We start from the raw sequence: 24,213 nt of genomic DNA, 5'->3' as shown, positions 1-24,213 counted from the left end.
CCAGATACAAAACTGTAATTGTGAGTAACTGCTGCAGCCATTTATTACTAAAACTGCTGTTAACTAAAACTGAGAGAAAACTGTTTTCAGGCATGGAACAGTACCAGCAAAAGTAAAAGTCAATTAAACCCTTTGAAGCTTTGTAATGCTGATAAAAAATGTTAATAGCTTATGTACTCCCAATTAGCACTTTCTTTTATAAGGTGAAAAAAAAATCCATTATTACTTAAAGATCTTTTAAAGTTCAGTATTTTCATAGTCATTTTTAACTGATCTGTACCCTACAGGATTACCCATAAATACAAATATGTGCCAAGAAGACGCAAAACCCTTTTGTTTGGTTCTGTTCAAATTTTTCAACCCTTGTTTCAAGGAGTTTCTACCACCTTTTATCACTGCATACATCACAAAGGTACAGCCAGCATGCAGAAGAATAGAGAAACCCATGGAAGTGAAAGCAGGAGATTAAAAATACTAGCCTAAGGCATTTCTAGCCCAGAACTGAACATCTCACAGTTTGCAGTGTCAAATGCTTACCAGAAGTCAACATCAAACAGGGAGCTCTGAGAGTGCTATATGAAACGTAAGAGAAAAAAGCAGTGTATAGCTGCTGCTGGGGAGCAGCAGGGTGAGTGCGAAGGCAAGCTCTGTCAGTGCTTGCCCGTGTATTTCTCAGGCATTTCAATAGTTTGCCATGACCTGTTGTATATATTTGCCTGTTGATTCCACTTCAGAAAGCAAATTGCAGTCATGCCTTTTTCCTGCAAAGTTCCACTGATACTGATATTCTGTGAAAAATGGAGAAGCTGCTACCTGTAGTCATTTTCACCATCCTAGAGAACTGAAATAAAAGACCAACTGGACTAATAAGAGACATAATGGACCAAATTCTGTAAGTGTCTGTAACAGAGAAGGCATTTCAGGTCTACAGAATCTCTAGAAAATGAAGATAGTATTTTTCTACCACGCTCTTTGATATGCACAGTGCTGTGGAACAAAAACCAGGTTTAATATGAGGCATTCACGCAAAGAGGGAATAAATATTTTTTTTGTGATACTTGAAATGGATTGAAAATTTGATGCAATGAATTAAAAATCAATTAATTTATATAAAATCAATCACAGCAATAGTATCAACTGACACTATCAAATTATCAATAACAGTATACCAATTTTCAGTTTATACTAGTAACTTTTTACTTGTTAGTATCTTTTTGTTAAGTGCTTTAATCTGCTTTAGATGCAAAACCTTCATTGATATCAGAAGTGAATTTTGCTTAGATCAAAACAAAATATCTTACACATACTTCCTGGATTCTTTAAGTGCTTTAATTTAAAATTAGTTAGAAATCTCAGTGTTTGGTTGTTGATTTGTCATTGATTTGTCCCTGAAATTAGTATTGGAGATAAACATGAACAGCAAGCCTTTTTTCCACAGGATTTGCCTTGCTGCTTACACTAGATGTTGTTGGGAAGAGTTGTTTTTATTTCTTATAAGAGATTCAATTGCATGCAATACATGAAATGGACAGAAACAGGAAGAGAAATGTGAGAAGGCTCTCAAAAAAAAAAAAAAAAAAAAAAAAAGTTGGCTAGGTGATTGGCTTTTTCACATCTCTCTACTGTTTTCTGATTCTTCAGCAAGTTCTTTTGCCAGACTGACTCATGTGATTTTTATAACTTTATTTAGAAGTCTCCTCAACCATTTTAATGACACTTAGTAGTTCTTTCTGATCCACTTTGGTGTTTTGCTTTTATTCAAGAGCCTTTCCTTGGCAAGGTGTACTAATTCCTACATCTCAATTTTTCTGTGAAAATATTAGAACTTGTGCAAATTTAAATATCTTGTCAAGATTTATCATATCTGAGGAAGCAGATGTATTCTCTATAACTCAAACTATGTCCTCTTGCCTTTATTAGTAATTTTCTGAGGAAGGTTGTTTTTGGTTTGATTTTTTCTTTCTTAATTTTATTTAAACTGGTCTGTGAAAGCAAATAGCATATCTAGTTCTCTGTTCAAGTGTTATAAAATATTATTAATCTGTAAATATCCCTGAATAAATTTATTAATTCATGGGCTTGCTTTTCTCTTTCCTATGCTTATATCAACACTGATTCCCAGGGTTTTTCTCTACAGGTTTCACACTCACATTTCACAATTCACAGTGTGCCTCATCACCAGGTTTGTGTCCTCCTTGTCATACTTTGTAAGGGACATTTGCAGAAGCACATAGCTGGCATATATACTGAAAAGGTAAATTAGAACAGAGGTAATGCATTAGCTCATTTCTCTCACCGTGGCAGTTAGGGCAACTTTTTGAAATACATCCAAATCCTTTGTCCCTTCTACACCCTACTTGAAGGCAAAGGAAGGCTTAGCTCTGCTCTTGTTCTCTTAGGAACAATGGGGGTGGATCTTCATGACATGGCGGAGTTACAAGGCACTTCTTGGTCTTCTGAGGGCACCTGACAGTGAAAACTGTCTGGGGATTAAAGCAGTATGTTTAGTTTTTCCTTGTTTTGATGTTGCTGTTTGCAAACTGTCTCCATCAGTTTTGTGATGTTTATGTGCCTCAGATTCCATCTTTGCTTTCTTTCAAAATCCCTGCGAAAAGTTCCAGTCAAATACAAAAGTTAAAAGTATAAAATAATAAAATAGTCTGTGACAGAAGAGTTTCTAACATCGCTTTTAAACATGTTTAGTTTCAAAACTGCTGTGGCACTGATGCAGCAGTTCAGGTGCTCTTTGTTGCTGAAAAAAGATCATTGAAAAGGCTTTCAAGAAATTGCTAAAGGAGAGAAATGGCTCAGAGAACTGAGATCTAGTGAAAAGAAGGAGGAGGAACAGAGGAGACAGTAACAGGGAAATACAGAGGGGAAGGATATGAAATTAACACAAATTATTTAGAGGTTTAAGGGGCAACATCCAGAAAAAAAATGCTGCAGATCAAGAAGAAGTAAGTTAAGAGAGTGAAATTTTGTTTACAGAGGTAGAAGGGAAGGTCAAAGACTGAAAGAAGGATGAAAGAACACGCAGACTTCATTATTGCAAGTATTTTTATAAGTGATAATCTCGTTTGTCCTTTTCAAATATGGCATGGAATTTGTATAGTCAGGCTCAGACCAAAAGCTGCTGGCTTTTCTCTTTAAAGTGTTCTTTGAAAATATATCCTACTTAATTTTGTGAGGGAAAAAGGAGTGTTGTTGCTACCTTGCCTTACAACGGTGGGCTAGGCAGCAACTGGGTTGGTCATGGGTTTGCTTTGAGCATCCTCATGGGAGAAACACAGTTGATCAAGTGTGCTAAGAAACATAGCCAGAGGGGAGAAAAAGCTGAGAATTGAGAAAGAAAATGTTGGTTCTGAAATCAGATTACATCAATTACAATGTAATTAGAAATGTACTTAGAAATACCTATGTTTTGCATTAACTCTTGTACAAAAATTAGAGAGCTTTTTTTTTTCTTTTTCCCCCTCCCATGCATTTTATAATATTCCTTTATATAGCTACTGGACTACTTCAGCTATCTCTTTAGAAAATGCTGTTCTTTTCCCTTTACTTATGTTGTTTTATGACTTCTTATCCTACTTCAGGGGAAAAAAAAAAAATCCAAACAACTGACAAAAAAAACCCACTCAATATTCCATTTTAAAAAAATCTTATCATTATGCAAAGTGCTCTACATTTGATACTGCCATAACTCTTGACTCTGGCTAGTAAAACTATTCTTTCATTTTATCTTGATAGAGCTGGATTAAGATTTGTTAAATACATAGATGTAATCTTTAAGCTGTCAGTGTTTAATGATGATCCCAGGGTTTCTTGGAACAAGAAAGATTCCAAAGAAATTGTCATCCTTTGTAGGAAAATACTTTATAAATAGTCCTGTACACTACTTTTTATTAGATTAAGTATGTAATGAGAAAACTTTTTCAGATCCGGAACTGTGAGTGCTTTGAAGTCACAATTCAAAGGGAAAGTTATCTACTTGTTTTAGAAATGACTAGTAAAATATTGATGGAAATGCTGGTTCAAGGACAAAGCATGGGTTATGGACTGTCTTCATCTGAGCGCTGTGTATATCTCTAGGAACTTGTAACAAGATAAATTCCCCAAGGCAACATTCTTACTCTGTTAGTGAATTTAAATAAGGTTACACAAACTGCTTTTTTTGGATCTGTGAACGGTAGAATTCAGTTGCAGTTCCCTAGAAAGAATACATATTTTAATTAGGTTTCAACAGATCTTATGAAGTATGCAAAAGCTAAAGACAGTATAGTTTAAGAGGTCTCTTTTTAAATATATCTACACATTGATAGGTGCTATTTCTGATAGCTGAACAAACATTAATCTAGAACTTTCAAAATATGTTGTTAATTTGTCCATTTCACTATTTGTTTATTACTTGCTTCTAAACCCAATATTGATCTTGTTCACAGTATAGGTTCCCAGGCTCAAGTGAAAGAAAAAAAAAACCTTGTTAATTTTGTACATTCAAGCATAAAACTAATGCAAAGAATAAATAAAGCACTCCCATCATATTTACCATTCCAGGTATTCATAATGCCCCAGAATTTAGCTGTGTCAATAAGTTAGGTTTACGTTATTGTAAAAATATGTAACTAATTGGCAAGATTAAAAAAAAATAATAAAACAAAACAAACATATTTTTCTTGCTAATAAATGTTTAGGTTTATGTGCAAATATGCACCTAAATAGGTCCATCATCAGCTATGAATTAATTTTAATATCTTATTTCAGTCTTGTAAATCTTCTGATCAGGATACTACACTGCAGGGATTGCCTACCATCCTGTCCCATCAGATATTTCGTCCACCTTTTTTTCCTTCTTGGATGGCAATCACAGGATGCAAATGGCAAGTTCTTGAAAGATGTTTTCTAACATCTGGCTCTTGATGGGTTCCTTAGGCAGCTGGGCTTGTCATGCTGGAAGAACTTCTGAGCTATTCTCATAGCAAAGTGACTTCTTGGCCTTTTAAATGTGTTCTCTCTAAGTGCCTTTTGGAAGTGAAATGATCTTCATGCTATATATATTGCCAGAGAGCCCAAAGATGCAGATTGTTATACAGCTGGGAGCTGGAAGTGTTCGGTATAATTTGAATATGCTGCACATCCAAAAGGCATGTGGACAGTTGGGTCACTGTTGTGATGGCTGCTGGGTTTCACATCAGCATGTGAAAACCTCGAACACATGAGTTGTAGCAAATAATTTCACAAATTATTGGAATAACATGGCTCAAAGTAGAAGCAAAGGAAGAGAAGGCTTAGACACTTTTATTTTAAGTTGGATATGAATATTTGCTTTTTATGTGAGTTTTGTCTGTATGTTAATTTTTCTTTTTTTTGCTATGCATTCTTGGGCTGTAGTTCTGTATTACAAGTACGTGACTAGGGGTGCTTTATAGCCTAGTGGGATTTTAGGCAGGCTGAATAGGAATGTTAATCTGTAAGTACAACTCAACTACTTTTTTTTTTTTTTTTTTTTTTTTTTTCTTGGCATGGAGATTCAGCTTCAAGTAAATGTCATGCTTACTATTCAGGACTGCAAAACATGTGCCAGCCTAGTATTAAATCACAGGTCACAGAATATTTTGTGTTCAAAGAGACCCACAAGAATCATCGAGTCCAATTTTGAAGTGAATGGTCCATATGAGAATTGAACCCACAACCTTTTTGTTATTAGTGCTGGACTCTAACCAAGTGAACCAGTCTCAGGGGCTGTTGTGTTAACTTTGGTAGCAGGAAACGTAAACATAGAAGGGATCTCTTTTTGTCAATAAAATTGAATTGTTATTGCCTAGCCATGAGTGGACTTGACAGTTACTTGTAAATAATTGCTTTCTGTTTTTTGTCACTGATCATTGTATTAGATAATCAAGATAGCTGTCTTGATAAGTATTTGACAAAAAAAAAAAAAAGCAAAGAAAAAATAAAGGTAAGACTTGAGGAAGTTTAGCAACCACATTTAAAGCAAAGCATTGAAAAAATATAGGGATAAACCCCAAACCACATCTCAGTTGAACAACTATTTTCTAAGATTCTTCTCTTTTTTTTTTTTTTCAAAATGAAACATTTTTATGCATAAATCAAATCTGATTATAGCTAAAAACTATAAAGCTTTAAAAAATATTCACTTTCAATAACCATATAAAACTGGAATATTTTTATATTTGCTTGACCTCTATTTGGAGAAATAATTGAAAAGACTGCACATGGCTGGATTTGTTTAATTCCTTTATCAATAAAAAGAACTTCAATCTTCCAAACAGTAACAGTACAGTGATGGTAGAATGCTTTCTTGTAAAGAGGAACTTGTTTTTTATTGATGCAAGTGAAAAAAATGAAATCCCAGAATGCATTACGAGGAATGAGACCATTTTCTAATTGTCCTTTTTCCTTTTCTTGCTATAATGTTAGCATTTAAAGTATGTAAAACTGAGGTAGTAATTTTCTTTTTTTTTTTCACTTCTGAACAAGTAGAAGAACTTCTCTTTAATAGCAAAAAAGGCTTTTCATCATTAAAACCCTTTAAAGATTTCACTTGGATTTTTCTCTAGTCAAATAGACAAAACGCTCCTCAGAATCAGCTGAGATATTATGTAGAGATTAAATTTCTTCCCTTATTTTCTTTGTTTTGATTTATTACTTTATTTGTATCTATATCTTATGTATGTGCTTAAAGGCATTTTTTGGTTTTTGACTTGTATCTTTACAGATACAGAATTCCCAACTAGCCGATCTTCTCATGCCGTGTCTGGAAAATTAAAGTTAGTAGATACAATTAATCTAGACATAAGAAACTTTAGTGGTTCCTTGACAGAAGAAAAATTTAATTTCCTTGTAGTGAATGAGTTACAGTTCAACATATTTTCAGATATGACTCTCGGGGCAATGTTTTGGAATATGCCACTGCAAAACATGTAGCAATCTTGCCATCTTCCCAATTCTTTTAGGAGAATTCAGCAAAATACTTTCTTTAACCAAGAGATAGAGGTGAATTGAAGAGTGTGTAGATCATCCACTGTAAGCTAAGGGGAAACGGTCCTGTGTTGAAGAAAGGCAAAGAAATAGAAATCAAGAAAATGTAGCTGGATATTTCTCTGTGAGGCTTTGTTTTGGAGCACATGTGTGATGTTTAATATTTACTCTTTTAACTCTGGAGCTGATCCTGGCTTGAGACTCGATTGTCTGTGAAGAGCCCACTGGAACTGCTGTGCCGTACAAAGGGTTGGCATTAAGGCTTGCAGGGTGCTCACTGCAGCAGAAATATTGTAGCAAAACCTAAAAATTCCTTTCAATACTACAATACAAATCACCTAAGCTTTCTGCTTCTGCAGTATTTGGTTGGGGTTTGGGTGAATTGTTTGGATTTTTTTTTTCTTTTACGAAAAGCTTTTGTCTAGGAGAAAATAAGCATAAATTTCATCAAAATAATCTTTTAAGAAATAGTGACCTTCATCTTGAGCACAGAGCATTTAGAAGTGGAAAAGAGAAACTCCTTTCACTGTGCCTCTTCCCTTTGAGGTGAGCTTTGGCTTGGGTAGAATATTTAGGCTGCAGCGGTGTAGTAACCGGGATTACTAAGAGGTGAGGATATGGACAAAAACCAACCACTTCAGAGCAGCAGACTATGCTGATGGTGAGCTTTTTTCCTGTGATCTAATGTGGGTTATGAGATTTTTAATAATCTGAGATTTATGAGAAGAAAACTACAGTAAAGCCCAGCAAGCTTGCTCCATTATTTGCTAAGTACTGTTGCACTGTCAAAACAACCAGAAACAAGCTGTGGAAGATATGTGCTGAGTAGAGTTTCCCCCCTTCCCCCAAACAAGGTGTATGCTTCTTCACTGAAGTACAAAATCCTAGGGAAAAGGTCATGTCTAAAGTAAATAGGTACAGATTGATTGCACATCAATTTTCTGGAGAGAATATTGTGAGTTTATCAAGTCATTTGAATGCTAGGCTGTTATAAAAAAGGCTTCTTTTAAGTAAAAGTAACTGTCAAAGTCACATCCACTATAAAATTCTGTTCTCTGCATGAGTGAAAAATTTCTGTCTCAACTAACTTTGCTTTGAAATTCACCTCAGCTATATTTGTAACTAAACAACCAACAGCTACTCTCTCTCTGCCTGAAGTAAGATTATTCCACCTGGTTGAAAGTTTATAAGCCCCACCTGGGAACCTGGACTACTAGACCCTAACTATTATCCATGACCTTTTTCCTTACACTTCTTCCTTTTCTTTCAGAGTGGCAGGCATTTACATAAATGGCATTTTAACATCTAGTGCATATATGGCAGTGTTTGAGGCCTCAACACACTTTTTATGATTTCATACTGCGTTTTGGATTTGCAGTCTTACTAAAATTTTGCCAGTTGTTCCTTTCATTTGATGGGCTGAGAAAAAGCTATTTTTTTACAAATAGCACAACCTTGAAAAGTTGACTAGTTTGAAGTTATATAGTAGGGAAAAAAAGTTTTGTAGATGGAATTTGTTTATTTGCTGCAAGGTCTAAAGGTTGTCCTTACTAGCTATTAAAGAACCACCCTATGGTTTTAACTGATATTCCTATTATATTATCTCCCCATAAGAAAACTGTACTATTTAAAGGAGTAGATGACACCAGAAACAGTTTTCAGCAGTGCTTTGCCAAACAGTCTTCCAGAACAATACCAATACTAGCAATTAGGAATGCTTGCTTCTCTTTTTACATTGTTTTTTCTTCATGGGTGTTGGTACTGGATTTCTTTCATTGACTTGATGTAGAAGATTATGACCTTATTCCTGCCTTAAAGCTGGTTGAAGCTACCTACCTTTACCAAGGTTTACAGAGGAAGATATCTGCAGGTGAGAGAACCTGTGCTGAAAGAAAGGTGTCATGAGTGGTGTCTAAAGGGTGATATTGCAGCCTCGAGTTCTCAGAATAATCCAGTCAATGCAAGGACAGTCTCTTTCCTGTGGTTAAGGGTAGTTAAGGGATATATTATATTTGGAACAGATGTACAGAGTAATACCTGGCTCTCCTCCCTAGTTCAGGGCTCAGTCCAACAACATGCCATCCTTGGCAGAGTTCTTATCAAAAACCAAAGTTTAGCTATGCATCCTGAAGCCAACAGATTGTCCACTGACATATGGTTACAAAGACTGGTGGTATGATTTTCTCTCTATCTAACATTATCTGTTACATAGTTATATACCTCTGACTCATTTCCTCATTACACATTCTTAATGCTTAGATTTCTGTTTATGAATGCTGCTAAGTAAACAACAGCAAAACAAATCAGGTAGAAATACTGGAATTTATGAGTGAGTTTTCTTACTTTGGTGACTTAGAAATTTAGTTTAGCAATCAGTGGATTTCAGACCATGTTCAGATGGTGGGGAAGAGGGTGATACTTTCTGGCTTGAAATATCTTAAGACCTTGAGTGTGTCACTGCTTTATAAGAAAGAAAAGGATAGATTTTTATTCAGACTCTTGGCTTAGTTTTGGGTAGAATCCAACTTGCCTGAAGTTACCTGTCTAGGTATTGGATGTTTAATCTAAATTAGTCAGTGGACTTTTTCCTATGATCCTGGGAAAAAGCCCCTGCAAAGAATGATTCACATCAGAATAAGATAAATAGTTAAGTTATCAGCAGCCCTCTTCAGAGAATTACTTAAATCTCTGGGAAGTTAAGCCATAGGGATATTTCTAATGGGAAAAAAAAAAAAAAGTGATTTTTAGAATTGATGCAGTTATCTTTTTTGTATCATTGGAATGGTATTACTCCTCCTTGAATGCAGTTAATTCAAAAGTTACCCTTACTGACACATTTTTGACAAGGAAAACACAAGGCACAATGAGTTCTGTTGGTTATTCTGCATTGGTATTTTCTTATACTAATGTAAGACTGAGCTCAACCTTGAGGGTTTTCACTCTCTCTTTGACTTTCCTTTTTCTGCACTTAGAAAAATAGCTGAGCTTTCTGTCTCATTTTCTGTAATGTCAGCAAGATGCCTAATTTCTGTAATTACGTTGTTAGCTTGCAATAAATCAAGACCTTACTTGACTTATGAACTTCATGAAAATGATCGCAGATCTTTTGTCTGTTAAAGTCTTTATTAAGTAATTTAAAATCTTATCCCAGTGAGAGCCTTTGCTTGGACTGATGGTGTGCTAGTATTATGTTGCCTTCCAGAGGCAGAAAATATCATAAGAAATATCATAAGATAATGCTGCTAAAGATCTTAATTGTCTCAATACATCCTGGTGTTCTTTAATGCCTCTAAATTAATTATGCAATTTAATATTGTTATTAAGTCTTGAATTGCATTACTTCAGCAGAAACCTAAAGCTAATGTGATTGTGTACCATAGGAATGGAAGTACCTGTGGTTGTAAGGATTGTTCCCCAACATTGCAATTATTCAGTAAATTTCTAGATCAGAAGGTTCATAAAACATTTTACTCGCATGTTCCTGGTGGCCGCTGAATATGAAACATAAAAGGTCAAAAGCCACAATTACAGGATACTTCAGAAAGAGAGTGTAAGAAATGAAGACCATTGCCAATAGCTTAAGTGCCATTAGAAATGGAAAAAAAGTTGCATAAAATGTTCATTGTGGGAAAAGCACTGCTTTTCAAAGTCCAGGGAAAGGCAGTAATAAAACCAAATACAGCAGTCTCTGCCAGTCTAACCAGACTATTTTTCATCTTACCTTCAGATTTGGCTATTGGCTTAAAGATAGTTTAGTTTAGTTTTTTACAGAATGTAGCTAAGTACCTGAAAATTTTAGTATTGCTGGTAAGTAGCATTGGTTCATATCACTTTGAGATTAGTCTGGTATGGTTAGGCTTTCCTTGAATATGAAAATGGTTTTCCACTTCAGCCTGCAACAGAAAGAAAACAGATATGAGTCCTCTCCCCAGTTTTTAAGGCATCTAATTTTTCTGAAATATTTTAAAGACTTTAGTCACCTCCAGTCATATAATCTATCAGAAAAAGGCCATTATTTTCTTTGCTTTCCAAAGCAACACTGTGAAAACAGAATAATTATGCTTTAGGGAACATCACTTCTACTGTAAATGTATAGAAACAACACTTTCTCTTTGATTAAATTGAAATATAGAAGGAAACATGTATAGGCAAAACCCACGTTAATTCCAGCTAGAAAATATGGCTGGGGTTGCCATCAGTTCTCAAGAGAAATGTGTACTTTCTCATTTTGTCTAGGTGACAGCACTTCAATTACTATAATGAGCTGTGAAATCACAGGATAGCAAAGCAGTGCTGCATGGCAGGAGTGATTACAGTGAATCAGTCAGAAGTGCCTGCTCTTATGACACTGCTTGTGGAAGTCAAAGCCTACATACAGCACACAGAGCACATGGTCTGCCCTGATCCTCTGTCCTGGTTAGGGTATAGGTCATTCCCCTGCTTTCATAGATACATCCCATTAGAGCCTCACCTCCTGTATCACTGAGTTCATATACTATGGAGTTGTTTACACTGTTTTACTCATATTAACTCATCTGGATAAATGTATATCAACAACAGATGTTGATTACTATTGCCCTTGGTAGTAATCGGGTCCAAGCTTTTCCTAATACTCAGAATTAAATAAATCCTGAGCAAAGCCAAACCTGTATTATCTGAGCAGAAGAGCCCAGCATCCCTGGGCTGTCTAGTTTTAGTAAAGCATTGGGATGATACAGTATATTTTGTGATTTTGGGGATCTGATTTGTTGTTTAGCTTGTGAATTTAATGACAGAATGTGGCATTACACAAAAGCCTCGTGTCAGGGGTTTTATCTTTCCACATATAATTCCTTTCTTTTTTTTTCCTCTTCCTCATCCCTTCTCCTCATCAGGCAAAAGCTGTTTGGCTTTTTATTTTGTATAAACAAAAAACCAAACAAAAATCAAGATATTGATAGGGAAAGAAATTATTGAGCTGCTTTTTCCAATACTGAAGTTCTGTATACTAATTCAATACACAATTCATAACATCTTTAACTTCAGCTGCACAGAAAGCCATTCTGCAAGTGATTTTAAGAGGTTAACAGGTTTTCAGACATGAGCAAAGGCATGTTACAGTCCCAAACCATGCTTACAATAGTCTGTCACAGGGAGTCAGGACTGTTTTCCCACAGTGAAGCTTTCTCTTGGTTTTTGATCCTTTAGGAGACACAGGGGGTCGGGGACAGGGGTTGTGGTCAGTTGATGGTAGCTCCTCTCTGCCACTCCTTTCTCATGCTGCTCCCTGTTCCAACCTGAGGCTTCCACAGGCTGCTGTCCTTCAGGATGAGCCTGCTCCAGCCTGGGCTGTCTATGGGCCACACATCCCACAGGGCACTGCCAGTGCAGCTGCAGGGCTCATTCATACCCTGTGGTGGTTTCCTTGGAGCCAGCTGGAACCATGCCTGGTTGCACCTGGCATGAGGCATCCCCTGCCTCTCTTGGCAGAGGGCCCTGCTGCATGGACAGGGATGCCCAGAGCAGAGGTGAATCCAAGGCTTCTTAGCTGATTTTATTTTATTGTTTCAAGTGACATTCACCCTGGAGGTTGAGTCAGTGCTGCCATGTTTGCTGCTGTCCCTGGAGCATGCAAGGTTGTCTTATTTACCTTCCCAGGGATCCTCTGGGTGCCTGGGAATAGCCCCAGGGGATGGTGTGGGCATCTCCATCACAGTGTCCCAGAGTCCCACCCCCAGGTAGGAGAAGGCACCTGCTCCACAAGAGCTCCAACTGAGGTTGTAGGAAGGCAGGTGACTGCATGCCAGGATATGGATGTAAAAGAGGGGATTTTGGTAGTTGAGTATCAGAGATTATTGCACCTCTTGACAAGAGCTTGTCTCTTCCTTTTGCTTATAAACATCATTAATCACATAATTTCTCATCAGATGTTTCATTGAGGCATTTTTTGAGTAGTTTCGTGTATCCTTGATACAAAATATAGTTTTTAAAAGGAATTCATGATTACTTGGATTTTCCTGTACTACTGGAAGGCGTAGTTAGGAAAGGCCAAATTATGGGACATTTCCTACCTGGGTATTCCAGTGAACAAGCTGCACATTTCCATTAACAGACGTACAATCCCTTTTCAGGAAAGTCCATCTGCTTCCAACTGATAAAGCAGCATATTACTCACTGCACATTCAGCTGCCTCATGATAATTCAAAATTTTACTTATGCTTTCCCACTTTCTCAGATTTAACACACCAGACATATCTTGTGTACATAAGTCACACCCAAATATTTCCTCAAATGTTGAAAAGTCTACGGTTTTGTGAGACTTATTTTTTTGTGTTTAGAGTAATCAGTTACAGTAAAAACCACATTGGGGTGGTTATTAGTTGCAGAGATGGGTGGAGAAAAGGCTATCAATACAGGAGTCATGAATATCTTGAAACTTGTTAAAGTAAAACTGTGTGAAAGAAATGGAGCCATATGTTTGCTTGGGACATCTTTTTCAGATAAGGCTGTCTTCCACAAGAAGGGGTATGGTTTTTTTTTCCATGCGTATAGCGGAGCCTAATATCACTCTAAGTGGCTGGATGGATCAGAATATTTATAGACTAAACAGTGGATGGAAGGGATTGGTAAAAACAATTAAGGATACCAATATGTGATCATGAGAAATGAACACTCAGGAAGGGATTCATCAAAACAGATTTAGATGTGCTTCATAATGGATGGTGAACATGAGATCCTCCTAAAGCTTAATTCATCTCATCCTAGGGCCAACAGCTAAAACACTCAGCTCTCTTGAATGGTTCTTTGGTGTGGTAGCTTTTCTTGTGTTGACTGTGCAGCCTGTACAGCTCAGGGGTAGATGCTTGTAACTGCAAAGATATCTAAAGTTAAGTGGAACCACTTACTAAATTATTAATGCTGATAACGGTATACTAAACAGTAAGCTTCCTGTTTTGGTCTGTTTAACCATTATCATATCTTAGTGTCATATAAAATTGTACATGGCATTTAAAAGATTTCAGTGTAAAATAATAATCTTTGTCAGACACCCTAGTAGTCAGGTATCACTAAGCACCTGAAGGAACAACAATCAAAGAAAGAGTCTAATCACTTTGCAAATTTTAAAAAGCTTTTGGGGTTATATGCCAGCTATGTAGAAAAGATAAGTAATAGAGCAATTAGATTGAAGTATTCTTCTAGTGGTTTTTTCCTGATGTTGTCCTTTTTCCTAGCTGCTTGCTCTACTGACTATACAGACACTATAGTGCACTTCTGAGATGTTTTGTATGTGAACTGAACTAAGTTGAATGCCTTTATGATGAGCAGTCCTAACTGAGTATTTCCAAAATAGGCACTCAGCTTTGTCAATAAAACAGTGAAGTCACTATTCTACAGTGAAACAACTGTGATATGTCTAGATTGAACAGTTTTTGAGCTATGAGACTATCAAACTAGAATCATATCTGAAATGTTAGGATTTTGTTTTACCATACTCCTCAGAACTTCAAACTAAAATAAAGGCTTCTAATTCTTCAGCAGCTGAAAGGGTTTGCTAAGACAGTACTGTGAATTGACATGTCTTCATCAAGAACTTTGTCCTAAATCATGATGTTAATAATTTGTTTTTACCTCTGTTAAACTGAATGAAAGAAGCATAAAATGATTTGTTTTAGCCATCCTGAATAAATAAAAGTAGAACAAGTTGGATGAATTTGTGATATTGAATTTGTCCCTGCAAAGAAATTCTGTTTTCTCCTACATGTTGCATGGGTTTCTGTCATATCACTGGGGAGGCACTTTTCAAGTGTACAAATTTTGCAAGGACATTGAGATGCTTGAGCGTATCCAGAGGAGGGCTGGACAAGGTTGGTGAAGGGCTTGGAACACAAGCCCTGTGAGGAACGACTGAGGGAGCTGGGGTTGTTTAGCCTGGAGAAAAGGAGACTCAGAGGTGACCTTATCACTCTCTACAACTTCCTGAAGGGTAGTTGTAGTCAGGTGGGGTTTGGTCTCTTTCACCAGGCAGCAACTGACAGAACAAGAGGTCACAGTCTCAAGCTGCGTCAAGGGAAATATAGGTTGGATATTAGGAAAAAGTTTTTCACGCAAAGGGTGATAAAGTACTGGAATGGTTTGCCCAGGGAGGTGGTGGAGTCACCATCCCTGGACGTGTTTAAAAAAAGACTGGATGTAGCACTCGGTAGCATGGTTTAGTTGAGGTATCAGGGAACAGGTTGGACTCGATGATCTTGAAGGTCTCTTCCAACCTTGTGATTCTGTTGCCATCTTTTACCATCCATCTTTGATATTGTCTTGGTCCAGAAAGATCCTAACCTCTGTATTTGTGCAGTCCTCTCCTCTTCACAGTGTGCCCATGTGTACAGAGAATAACTCAAATTCCTTGGCTGTGCTGCCTCCCAGACCACAGTCAAGCTAAAATACTGCTAGGGCCAGTCTCAGTTTTATGGTAGAGTTTGGGTGCCAATACCTGGAAGCACCCCTCAAATTAAATTTTCTAGCACAGACATAGTAAATGAGGTTAGAGGTGGCTGATGATTGCTTTAATAAATTTGGGGTTCATGCTGATAGCTGGCATGGGGCTTTGGGGGTTTGTTGACAGGATTGTTTAAGTGGAGCTTGATGTTCTGCACAAGCTGGATTGTCAATAGGCCTTGGTCACTGTTCATAAAGAGTAGACTGTATTAGCTTTCTAGCTGAATATACAAACAATACAAGCTTATTTGAGGAGACTTAGTTTATTGTAAATTAAGGCAATAAATTCCAAAGCTCTGAGTCACAACCTACTAGGAGGGTAAAAATGGAATCTTGGTAGTAAAGGCATAAAACTAAAATAGAGTAGAAAATTATTGGGAAGATTTTTTTAAAATTAAAAATAGCTTGAAAAGCTAATTTAATAATAAATTTGGTTTTTGCTAGTTAAAAGCATAATAACTTGATAAGAGGGAAGTTATCAAAATTCAAATTTTAATTGCCAGAAACTTCATTTCCTCAACTAAAAGGATGCTCAGCTAACCAAAAAAAGGCTTCTCTTTTCAATTGTTTTGCAGTCTTAAAAGTTTGCAAGTTTTTTAAAACTGACTTTTGTCACATAGCAGTTTTTAAAATTATTTTTCTGCATTGATAGTGTAAATGAGAAGTCTTTTTCAACCTTAATACTTTCTGAATAAAAAAATTGGATCATTTAATTTTTAAACATTCAAGTTTTTTAAGAGCAATTCGCATTGTTGTTTCACATTGTCAACACTGTAAACATTCCTCTAAGGACCTCTAGGGACCTCAATTAAACAAAATTTGGTACATGCTGTGCAAATTGTAGTTTTACTATGTGAGAGAATTATTACTTCTGCATTGGTAGAATTAAGTATTAAAATCAGAACTGCTGTCTTGAGAAGTCTGGAACCATCCTTCCTGAGCCAAAAAATTGAGCTCTAGCACCAAAGGCTCCATGAAATTCTTTCAGAGCTTTACAGAATGAAAACCCGTTTCAGATGGGAGAGGGGTGATGATGCACATGGTCTCCCTGGCTGCTCTTTGCCTCTGTCTGAGAGTTTTGCCTTCTTTGCCACGTGACCCTTGGTGCAGACAGGCTTCCTTGTGCTGTGCTCCCCGTTCATGGTCAGCCTGGGAGCAGTGGTGGGAACAGAGAATTATAGTGGTGTTATGGTTAGGCCAAGAAATGCTTAGGAAAAGAAGTTTTAGGAAGTGAGTTTGGAGTGATAGTCTCATGTAAACATAGATCCCGAGCTGAGAGAGTCCTTCTCAAAGCCTGCTGTTATGGAAGGGTCACCACAATGACATGTCTAGCTAAGAACTGCTTTGCACTCCTTGTAAGACAAATTATACAAATTCTGGTCATATTTAATCTGATTTGTTTCCATTCTGTTCATTCATTCAAATACAGCCCCTCTTGTGCTCATTTGGTTTAAGGGAGTGTTCAGATTGGTTTCCACTTCGAGTCATTGCACTTCTTGACAGTACAGGGTGAGTGGAGGGAACAGCTTTCTTCCAGGAGAGTGTTTTTCCAGAGGAGGGGGAGACCTTCATGGTTAAAGGCATATCAGAGCTGTGTTACAAGTGCTGGACTGACATGCAGCAATGTACATGGGTAGTAAATATATATTGTCTTCCCTTCAGAAAATTAATTGGAATATAGTCTCGACTTTGTTAGCAACCTCACCCTTGTTGTTGCTGTTGATTTTTGGTGGTGATTTTGGTTCTTTTCCTGAGAAACTGAACATGCAGCACAGAGAATATATTCCCTCTCTAGTCTTTGCCTCCTTTTTATAACACCTGGGAGTAAAAATCCCTTGGCATTCTGGTAAAGGCTGAAACACTAAGAAAAACTGTGAAACATCTTGATTAGATTCATTCTTTTGTGTTTAAGTTATTCAAAGGTGTTTTAAGTTATTCAAATTCCCATAGAAGGGAAGCCTTAGACTGCAATGGCATGCAATAAATGGGATAATAATGGCACATAGTTCTACTTGGCCCTAATTGTATGTAATGAAATGGAACATGGTGGTCAGTCATTAAACTTTCTCCTGTGCTTCCGAATTCAGATATTTACAACTTCTGCAGAGGAAAGTATTTTGTTTAGATTTTAATTATTAATATTTTTGCTTCCTCTGTCATATTTTTCACATGAAAAATCATATTCCAGACCAACTCTCTAAAGTGGTTAGCTTGAAAGACTGCATCATTTGGGGAAGAAAAGGAGACCCTAGTTCTTAATTCTACCTTTGGGGCAACCTGCTCCTTGGTCTGAATGGGCTCATCATTCCTCTGTGCTGGAGATGTCCATTTTCAGACACAAGCTACACAAGTTTGCTTGCTGATGCAGCTGCAGCCTTAAAATAATAAGCTCCCCAGGAAAGTGGTGGATCCCCCAGAACTGACCACTTTTAAGATTCAGCTGAACAGTTTGCTGTGTTATCTTGTCATGATTGTGCTTTTGCCAGGAAAGGTCCAACCTTGTATTCTATGATTCTATGACTGTTTGTACTGTAGTGGAGAAACTGTTATCTTCACTCCATTTTGGTACCAGATTTGAAAAAAAAAAATCTGAAAATACTGTGATCATACATAACCCTTTGGAGATAGGTGTCAGGAGCCCAAAGGCTTGTCAGTACAATGTTATTACCACTGCTCCAGATCTCTGTGTGATAAATGCATGCTTGAGTTGTTCTATCTAGAGCTAGGTCTCTGAGATTGAAAAAGAAAAACCAGTATTATTTGTCAATAAAAAGTATTGAAGTCTTTTGTCTTGTCTTGCTCCAAATTAGGCCTTTTGGCTTATATGTTTGTGCTTTCCCCATGTTTCTATAATCTATTTTAATAATTGTTCTATCTTTTGCTTTGTTCACAGCCTACATGCTGACACAGTACCAGTTTTGTTTCCAAAAGAGGAGTTCACAGAATTACAGTGTCTGATCCAACTAGCTGCTCTGATGATCCTCACTGGACCATGTAGGTAAAATTCAATAAACCCTATTTATATTCACACTATATCTGTAAAAGTGTTGGAAACATATTGGAAAACATCTGGGTTTTGGCAACAGTGCTCACTTTGTGGAGTCGAGGTCTTTTGGAATTTATGGACTACAATATCATTAAGACCCTGCTTAATGTTAAAGAGTTTTATTGTCAACAGAAGCACAAAAGTAGATTGTCATATGTCATAATGTGCTTCGTCTTCTCGCTACATCTGTTTTAAGTACTTGCAGGTGCTGGCAACAGGTGATGCCCATCATTCCTGTAGGCTAACTTTAGCAGCAGCTGCAGTGGTGAAAATTTCGGCTTAAGCACAAAATCCAGCACAGAAATTGAATCACTTCTGGAGCAGCTAGTAAACCTTGAGCTTCTTGGTATTACAGCCACACAGCTACCAGAATAAGAGATAGCCAGGTAAGAGCTAGGCTGAACAGGTTTACATGCATGAATAATTCAGTTTTGCTATAGAAGAGCTATGAATCCAATGATTTATATTCAATTTCTTGAGAAGTGTATATTTCCTTTTTGTTTTCATATGCTAGTTGCATTTACTTTCAACAAGTCACCTTCCTCTGAGCTAGCAGACCTACGCAAAGGACTAAATTGTTCTGATTAAATTGCCAGCATTTATTGTCTCTTGACTGCTTTCTCCCTTGTATGCTATGCTGTTTTATGTCTCAGTTGCAGTGGCACTTAATTCACATGAATTAGTAAGCTGCAGAGTTTATGACTACATTATAATTGGTGTTTCTTTTACATTCCTTACACTGTAAAAGCTCTACCTTGGTTTGCATTTCTAATTTTATGGAAATTAACTGTAAACTTGGGTGTGCAGCAGTGATTTAGAAAGCCTGTATGTACACATGCTGGCACAGTCTCTGCACATAACAAACAGCTCTCCTCACATTCTCTTTTGGAACTGTGACACTAAAAGCTTATTGTGGTTGTTTCTGGAGCATCTTGAGATTTCAGTCACTCAGTTCTGTCTGGAGAAAGTTTCTAAGTAAGTCATCTCAGTAAAGCATCTTCAGAGTGTACTGGCTGAATTTTTTATGACTTCAGTTTTAACAACAGGTGCCTCAGATGTATCCTGTAACAATGTTTATACCTGATTTTTTTCTCCTGAAATTATGACAAGGTATATCACATGCTGTTACATACACAGCTGCTTTTCATGTTGTGTGGAGCACATTTCAGATTTAATTAGATGTTTTTCAGGTATTTTGCAAAAAGTGAAAGGTTGTGGTTTGGGATCCTTACTTTATTTTCTTTTATTTTCCTAGGATGGCAGTATTTCTATTAATAAATACTGAAAACACATTTTTTCTGGTTTGGTGGTTAAAATTAAATTTATCATCATTCATAAATGGCTTACTGTCTCCAGAATGGAAAAGAGATTCATATTTTTGAGTATCCAAAGTCTTTCCCAGTTGTAACTGATGGGTAGATAAGCAATCCCAAAAGACATATATTATGTTGGAGAGGATATCAAGTCTGAGGAGAATGGGAGAATGGCTTTTTTGTAGGTGTCAGTGGCACAACTGTTCTGTTGCAGAAAATTTGATAATTGATGCAAAATTTCAGGATACCTGAAATAAACTGGAACTGTGGTCAATTTTAGTCTGAAAGTAATAAAGAAAGTATCTAAATTCATATAGTTAACTTCTGTACATTTTCTTGCTGTCCACATCTCTCTTCCTATATTGACATGTAATATTTGTCACTTAGACACTGATGTGACCGTGTGGAAACAGAGAGCCAGAAAATAAGGGTTAAAGCACCAAGCCATATAATCCATTTTCAGAAAAGCCAGGGATTGATATCTGTTGTTTGGGTTTTTCCTTGATAATAAATTAATGGCAGCAAAGCCATTCATGCAAATAAATCTAATGGCTTGCTTTAGATTTACACTGTGCTGTCATGCTACCTTTTAAGGGATCATATCTAAAAAGAAATAATCAAATAATGGTCTTTATTACCCACAAGTGTGCAGAGCAGTAAACAGAATTTGTCAGTTGTGCTGTTCATGTTACATTCAAGAGGAACAGCATTATCTTGCTTAGCACAGATACATTAGCTAGACTGGGCTGCCAGAATCTTAAAATCTCGCCTCAAATGCGAGGATAATGGTCACTATGATGTGCATTTGTCATGTAATGCAAGTAGTACTTGTGCTTGAGTAGCTTTTAGCAGAGCGCAGATGTTTGCAAAGGTTGTGGTACATCTTGGATCTCTAAAACCAAGTGCAATTTCTAACACAATTGGTGTAATTTTCAAGATTGAACTGGATTATGTCTGATCTAAGAAGAGCAGGGTCTGGGAAAGTGGGATCAACCACCAAACTGCAGAATTCTCATCCAGGGGCATTTCCAAAGGAGTCTTTCCTCAGGTGATGCAGCCTGATCCAGCAGGATGTCCCACTGCCTGCACAAGGCTGGTCCAACTAAAAGACCAGGTCTTCTCCAGACAAAGATGGAAATATTAATTCTGTTTGGTGTGGTTTGTATTTTAGATTGAGAAGCTACACAAAGAGAGAACAAATATATATTGCCATGAGAGAAGGGAAAGAGAGTGTTACCCTCTTGATACAACAAACCATCCTGACCTGAGCCATGGGACTGGTTGCTCTTGTCTTTATGTTTATTCTTAAAAGGTTTGTACAGTAGTATATGAAGAAATATTGTTTTAAAAAACCAAATTTGTAAAATGTTACCAATAGGTAAGGCTTTATAAAGGGAAGGCCTTGAACCATGGCTCTAGCTTGTTACTTAGGCTAAGTAGAGGGGAGCTATGAGACAGTGACTCAGCTGGAATGAAGTACAGAGAGATGGACTCAGCTGGAATAGGAGGAGTGAGAGATGTGCTGTGTGACTGCTGCATGTCCACATCGTGCTGTATGGTGGCTGGCTCATTTGGGCTTGTTGTGCCTTCAAACTGTGTAAATTGATTACCTGCTAATTGCTTCAAAAGGCTGGGGTTTTGGCAATAAAAAGCACCCCTTTCCACCTGCCTGGGGTCTCTATGTCACTCATTACCACAACAGTAAAAATTAATTAATGTTTGTTCATAAATTTGATCTTAAATATTTTAATGGATTTAAATATCTACCTGAAACTTTCTGATATTGATAAAATCTACCAACTCAATCAGAAATTAATACCAGAGCATTGATGTCTGTTTTATAGAGTAATTACAAAGAAACATTTGCTCCTATATATTACCCCTTGAAAAATTATTCAAGCTCTTAATCCAAGATTAATGAAAACTTGTGTTTTAATTTATTTCTCTATTTATTTATCCTCTTTGGTAGTAGGCTAGAGCAGAAGAGTAGGTAGAGCAGAAGAGTAGGTTTGACAAAAGGAAGGGTCATTTCAAAGCACATGCAATCTGTGACTGTGGCTGTCATGCGATCATGCTGTAAGCAGTTGCAGTGTTTAATTTTCTATTCCTTTTGAAGTGACTTGGAGTGATGTTATTTCAGGAGAAGCATCACAGCTTTGACTGTTGTATGTCTGTGCTGGTGTGTTAAACTAGTGGTTCATTCATTAGGGTAAGGTACTATTGTACTTTATAAAGATGAATAATGGCCAAAATTAATTTTCTAGAAACAATTTCCTCTTTGTGTCTAGCTATGTCACCAACTCAGTGCAGTAGCTATTGATGGTGAGGAGAGCACATAGACTGGGGTTCCATTTAGTCATTCATAACTGCTTATTTATGTGTAAATAGATAACTTTAATTACTTGGAGGATAAAAGGGGACACAAACTAGGCATTTGTAATTTTCCTCCTGAAAGAAAGTCTACTCTTTGTACTAGAATTAAATTTATAAGGATTTTTTATTTAAATGAAAGATGGAAATATTTATGTGTTTAAACTTAAGTATACAGAATATAATTTTTCCCAGCTGAAACTCTCTCTAGGGTATGGTATAAACAATTATTCTTCCATTACATGCATTAAAAACTCAAGTGAAGTGACTGTGTCTGAGTTCCATTCCCTCTGAAAATATGTAACTTTTATCAACAAAGATCTTTCAGTAACTTTTTTCGAAAGGAAGACTATTAGTTGGCAGAATTACAAATTTTTGTTTCCTCTGGCATTTAAGAAAAATCTCAGGTTTTCTTGTAATGCACTTCACCAGACAGATCATATTTAACTTGTGAGGACTGACTAGCTTGCAGCTGTAGGTGTTATGTGTAATACAGACTTCAGGAAGAGCATGATTTCCATAACCACTTCAAAGGAAATACATTATAAATAAAGTACATTTCTCTGGGGGCTTACAAAACCATTCTGTTTATAATTTAAATTACATTAAGCTAAATAAAATAGTACAGCAAAACCCCCAAGAGAAAAATACTTCATTTAAGTTTGAACATTACATTACTTCCATTAATTGGAAGTATTTTATTCTCTCCCTAATAGTTTATTTTTCATTGACTATATATAATTAAAAGTATTGTCATTGCAACAGAAGCAATTCTTTCCCATCTTCTGTTCCGAGCCCTTGTGTTCAGTAGATCACTATAGTTTTATTTGCTTGCCTTCCTTCATTTCTCAGTGCTTTATTACGGGTGACTAACGCTCTGAGCATCAGGCTGTGACAGAAGATTACCATCGCTGTGTCACGCATGTTCAGCTTTATCAAACTCCTACTGGAACTGAGTCTCTCAGCTCAGCCTGGAGTTTTGTATCAAAACAAAGGAGGGGGTGAAGCTTTCTTCTGTAGGAATATTTTAGAGTCTGCTCAACCAAACTATGCTGCTTGCTTTTTCCAGGGTGCTTGTGGGGGTAATTGTTGAGCAGGGACTGCAACACAAGCAACAGAATCCATTAGTCTCCCTACTCCATAAAGATAACTTTGAGGCAAGGAGGCCTGATAGGATATGAAGATAATATGTCTTCTAGGACTGGAAACTATTGGAAAACCTTAATGAACTATCTAATTGTGAGAGTGATTTATTCTGCCTTCCTTTTCCATTCTTTGTGGAGACTTTACAGGCAGAACCAAATCAGGCTGTCATTCCTAAGAGCAAGGAGGCCAATAAATCTGTACTGCCAAGCTCCTCTAATATTGACAGCTTTGCAGTATGGGTTTCTGTAGAGATAGTCTAAGCACATATAAGCTTACAGATGCTGAAACAGGTTGTATAATAAAAGCAGACCAATCCCATATGCAACACTTATTTCCACTTTAGAGTCAACTTTAAAGAAGCCATTGACTTCAAATTAATCTGTATTTAAGTCTAAAATGTGCTTTTCATTTCATATCACTTAATTTCAAGTGATATGAACATTTTTACATAGGAAAATAAATTTTTGCAGCAACATATTAACACTATTGAAATATATAAAAAGAGGCTAGGCACGTATTTTTCCCTAATTTATAATGTCTTTTTTTTTTAAGTGCTTTCAAAGAGCAATAGTAATTGAAACTAATGCTGAATTGAATAAAAACTTTGTTGACTTGAGAGTTTCAAGTAGACTAGCTAAACCTCAAGGAAGAAAGGTAGCACAAAATATCAAAACCTAAACATGTTTTCTGAGGATGTAGAATTTAAAGCTTTTATGAAAAAAAGTAAAGAGACTTAGTCACAAAAATCTAAACAAAAAAACTTCAGTAAAATTTTTAAGCTTTTTCATTAACATTTAAATAAGGTTACAGTTTTGTTGAATATACTAAGAAATTTTTTTTTTTTCCTTTCTGCTTAACAGGATTTTT

The 24,213-nt window shown here is 36.6% G+C and overlaps 1 protein-coding gene across 3 annotated transcripts in view; it reads left to right on the top strand.

Moving 5' to 3' along the window:
• CHRM3 (cholinergic receptor muscarinic 3) overlaps window positions 1–24,213 on the top strand; it is a 257,302-nt gene that overhangs the window by 119,101 nt on the left and 113,988 nt on the right. For 2 of the 3 annotated variants that reach the window (XM_068184973.1, XM_068184972.1), the window contains one exon: window positions 18,365–18,469. In XM_068184973.1, the coding sequence (XP_068041074.1) occupies window positions 18,447–18,469 (23 nt within the window). In that variant the 5' untranslated portion in view covers window positions 18,365–18,446. The remainder of the gene's footprint in view (window positions 1–18,364; window positions 18,470–24,213) is intronic. The other variant, XM_068184974.1, reaches the window with a different exon arrangement.

Source organism: Anomalospiza imberbis, chromosome 3, assembly GCF_031753505.1.
Source record: "Anomalospiza imberbis isolate Cuckoo-Finch-1a 21T00152 chromosome 3, ASM3175350v1, whole genome shotgun sequence".
Taxonomy (NCBI): Eukaryota; Metazoa; Chordata; class Aves; order Passeriformes; family Viduidae; genus Anomalospiza; species Anomalospiza imberbis.
Note: the sequence above shows the minus strand (reverse complement) of the source record. Positions and strands in the feature narration are given on the sequence as shown.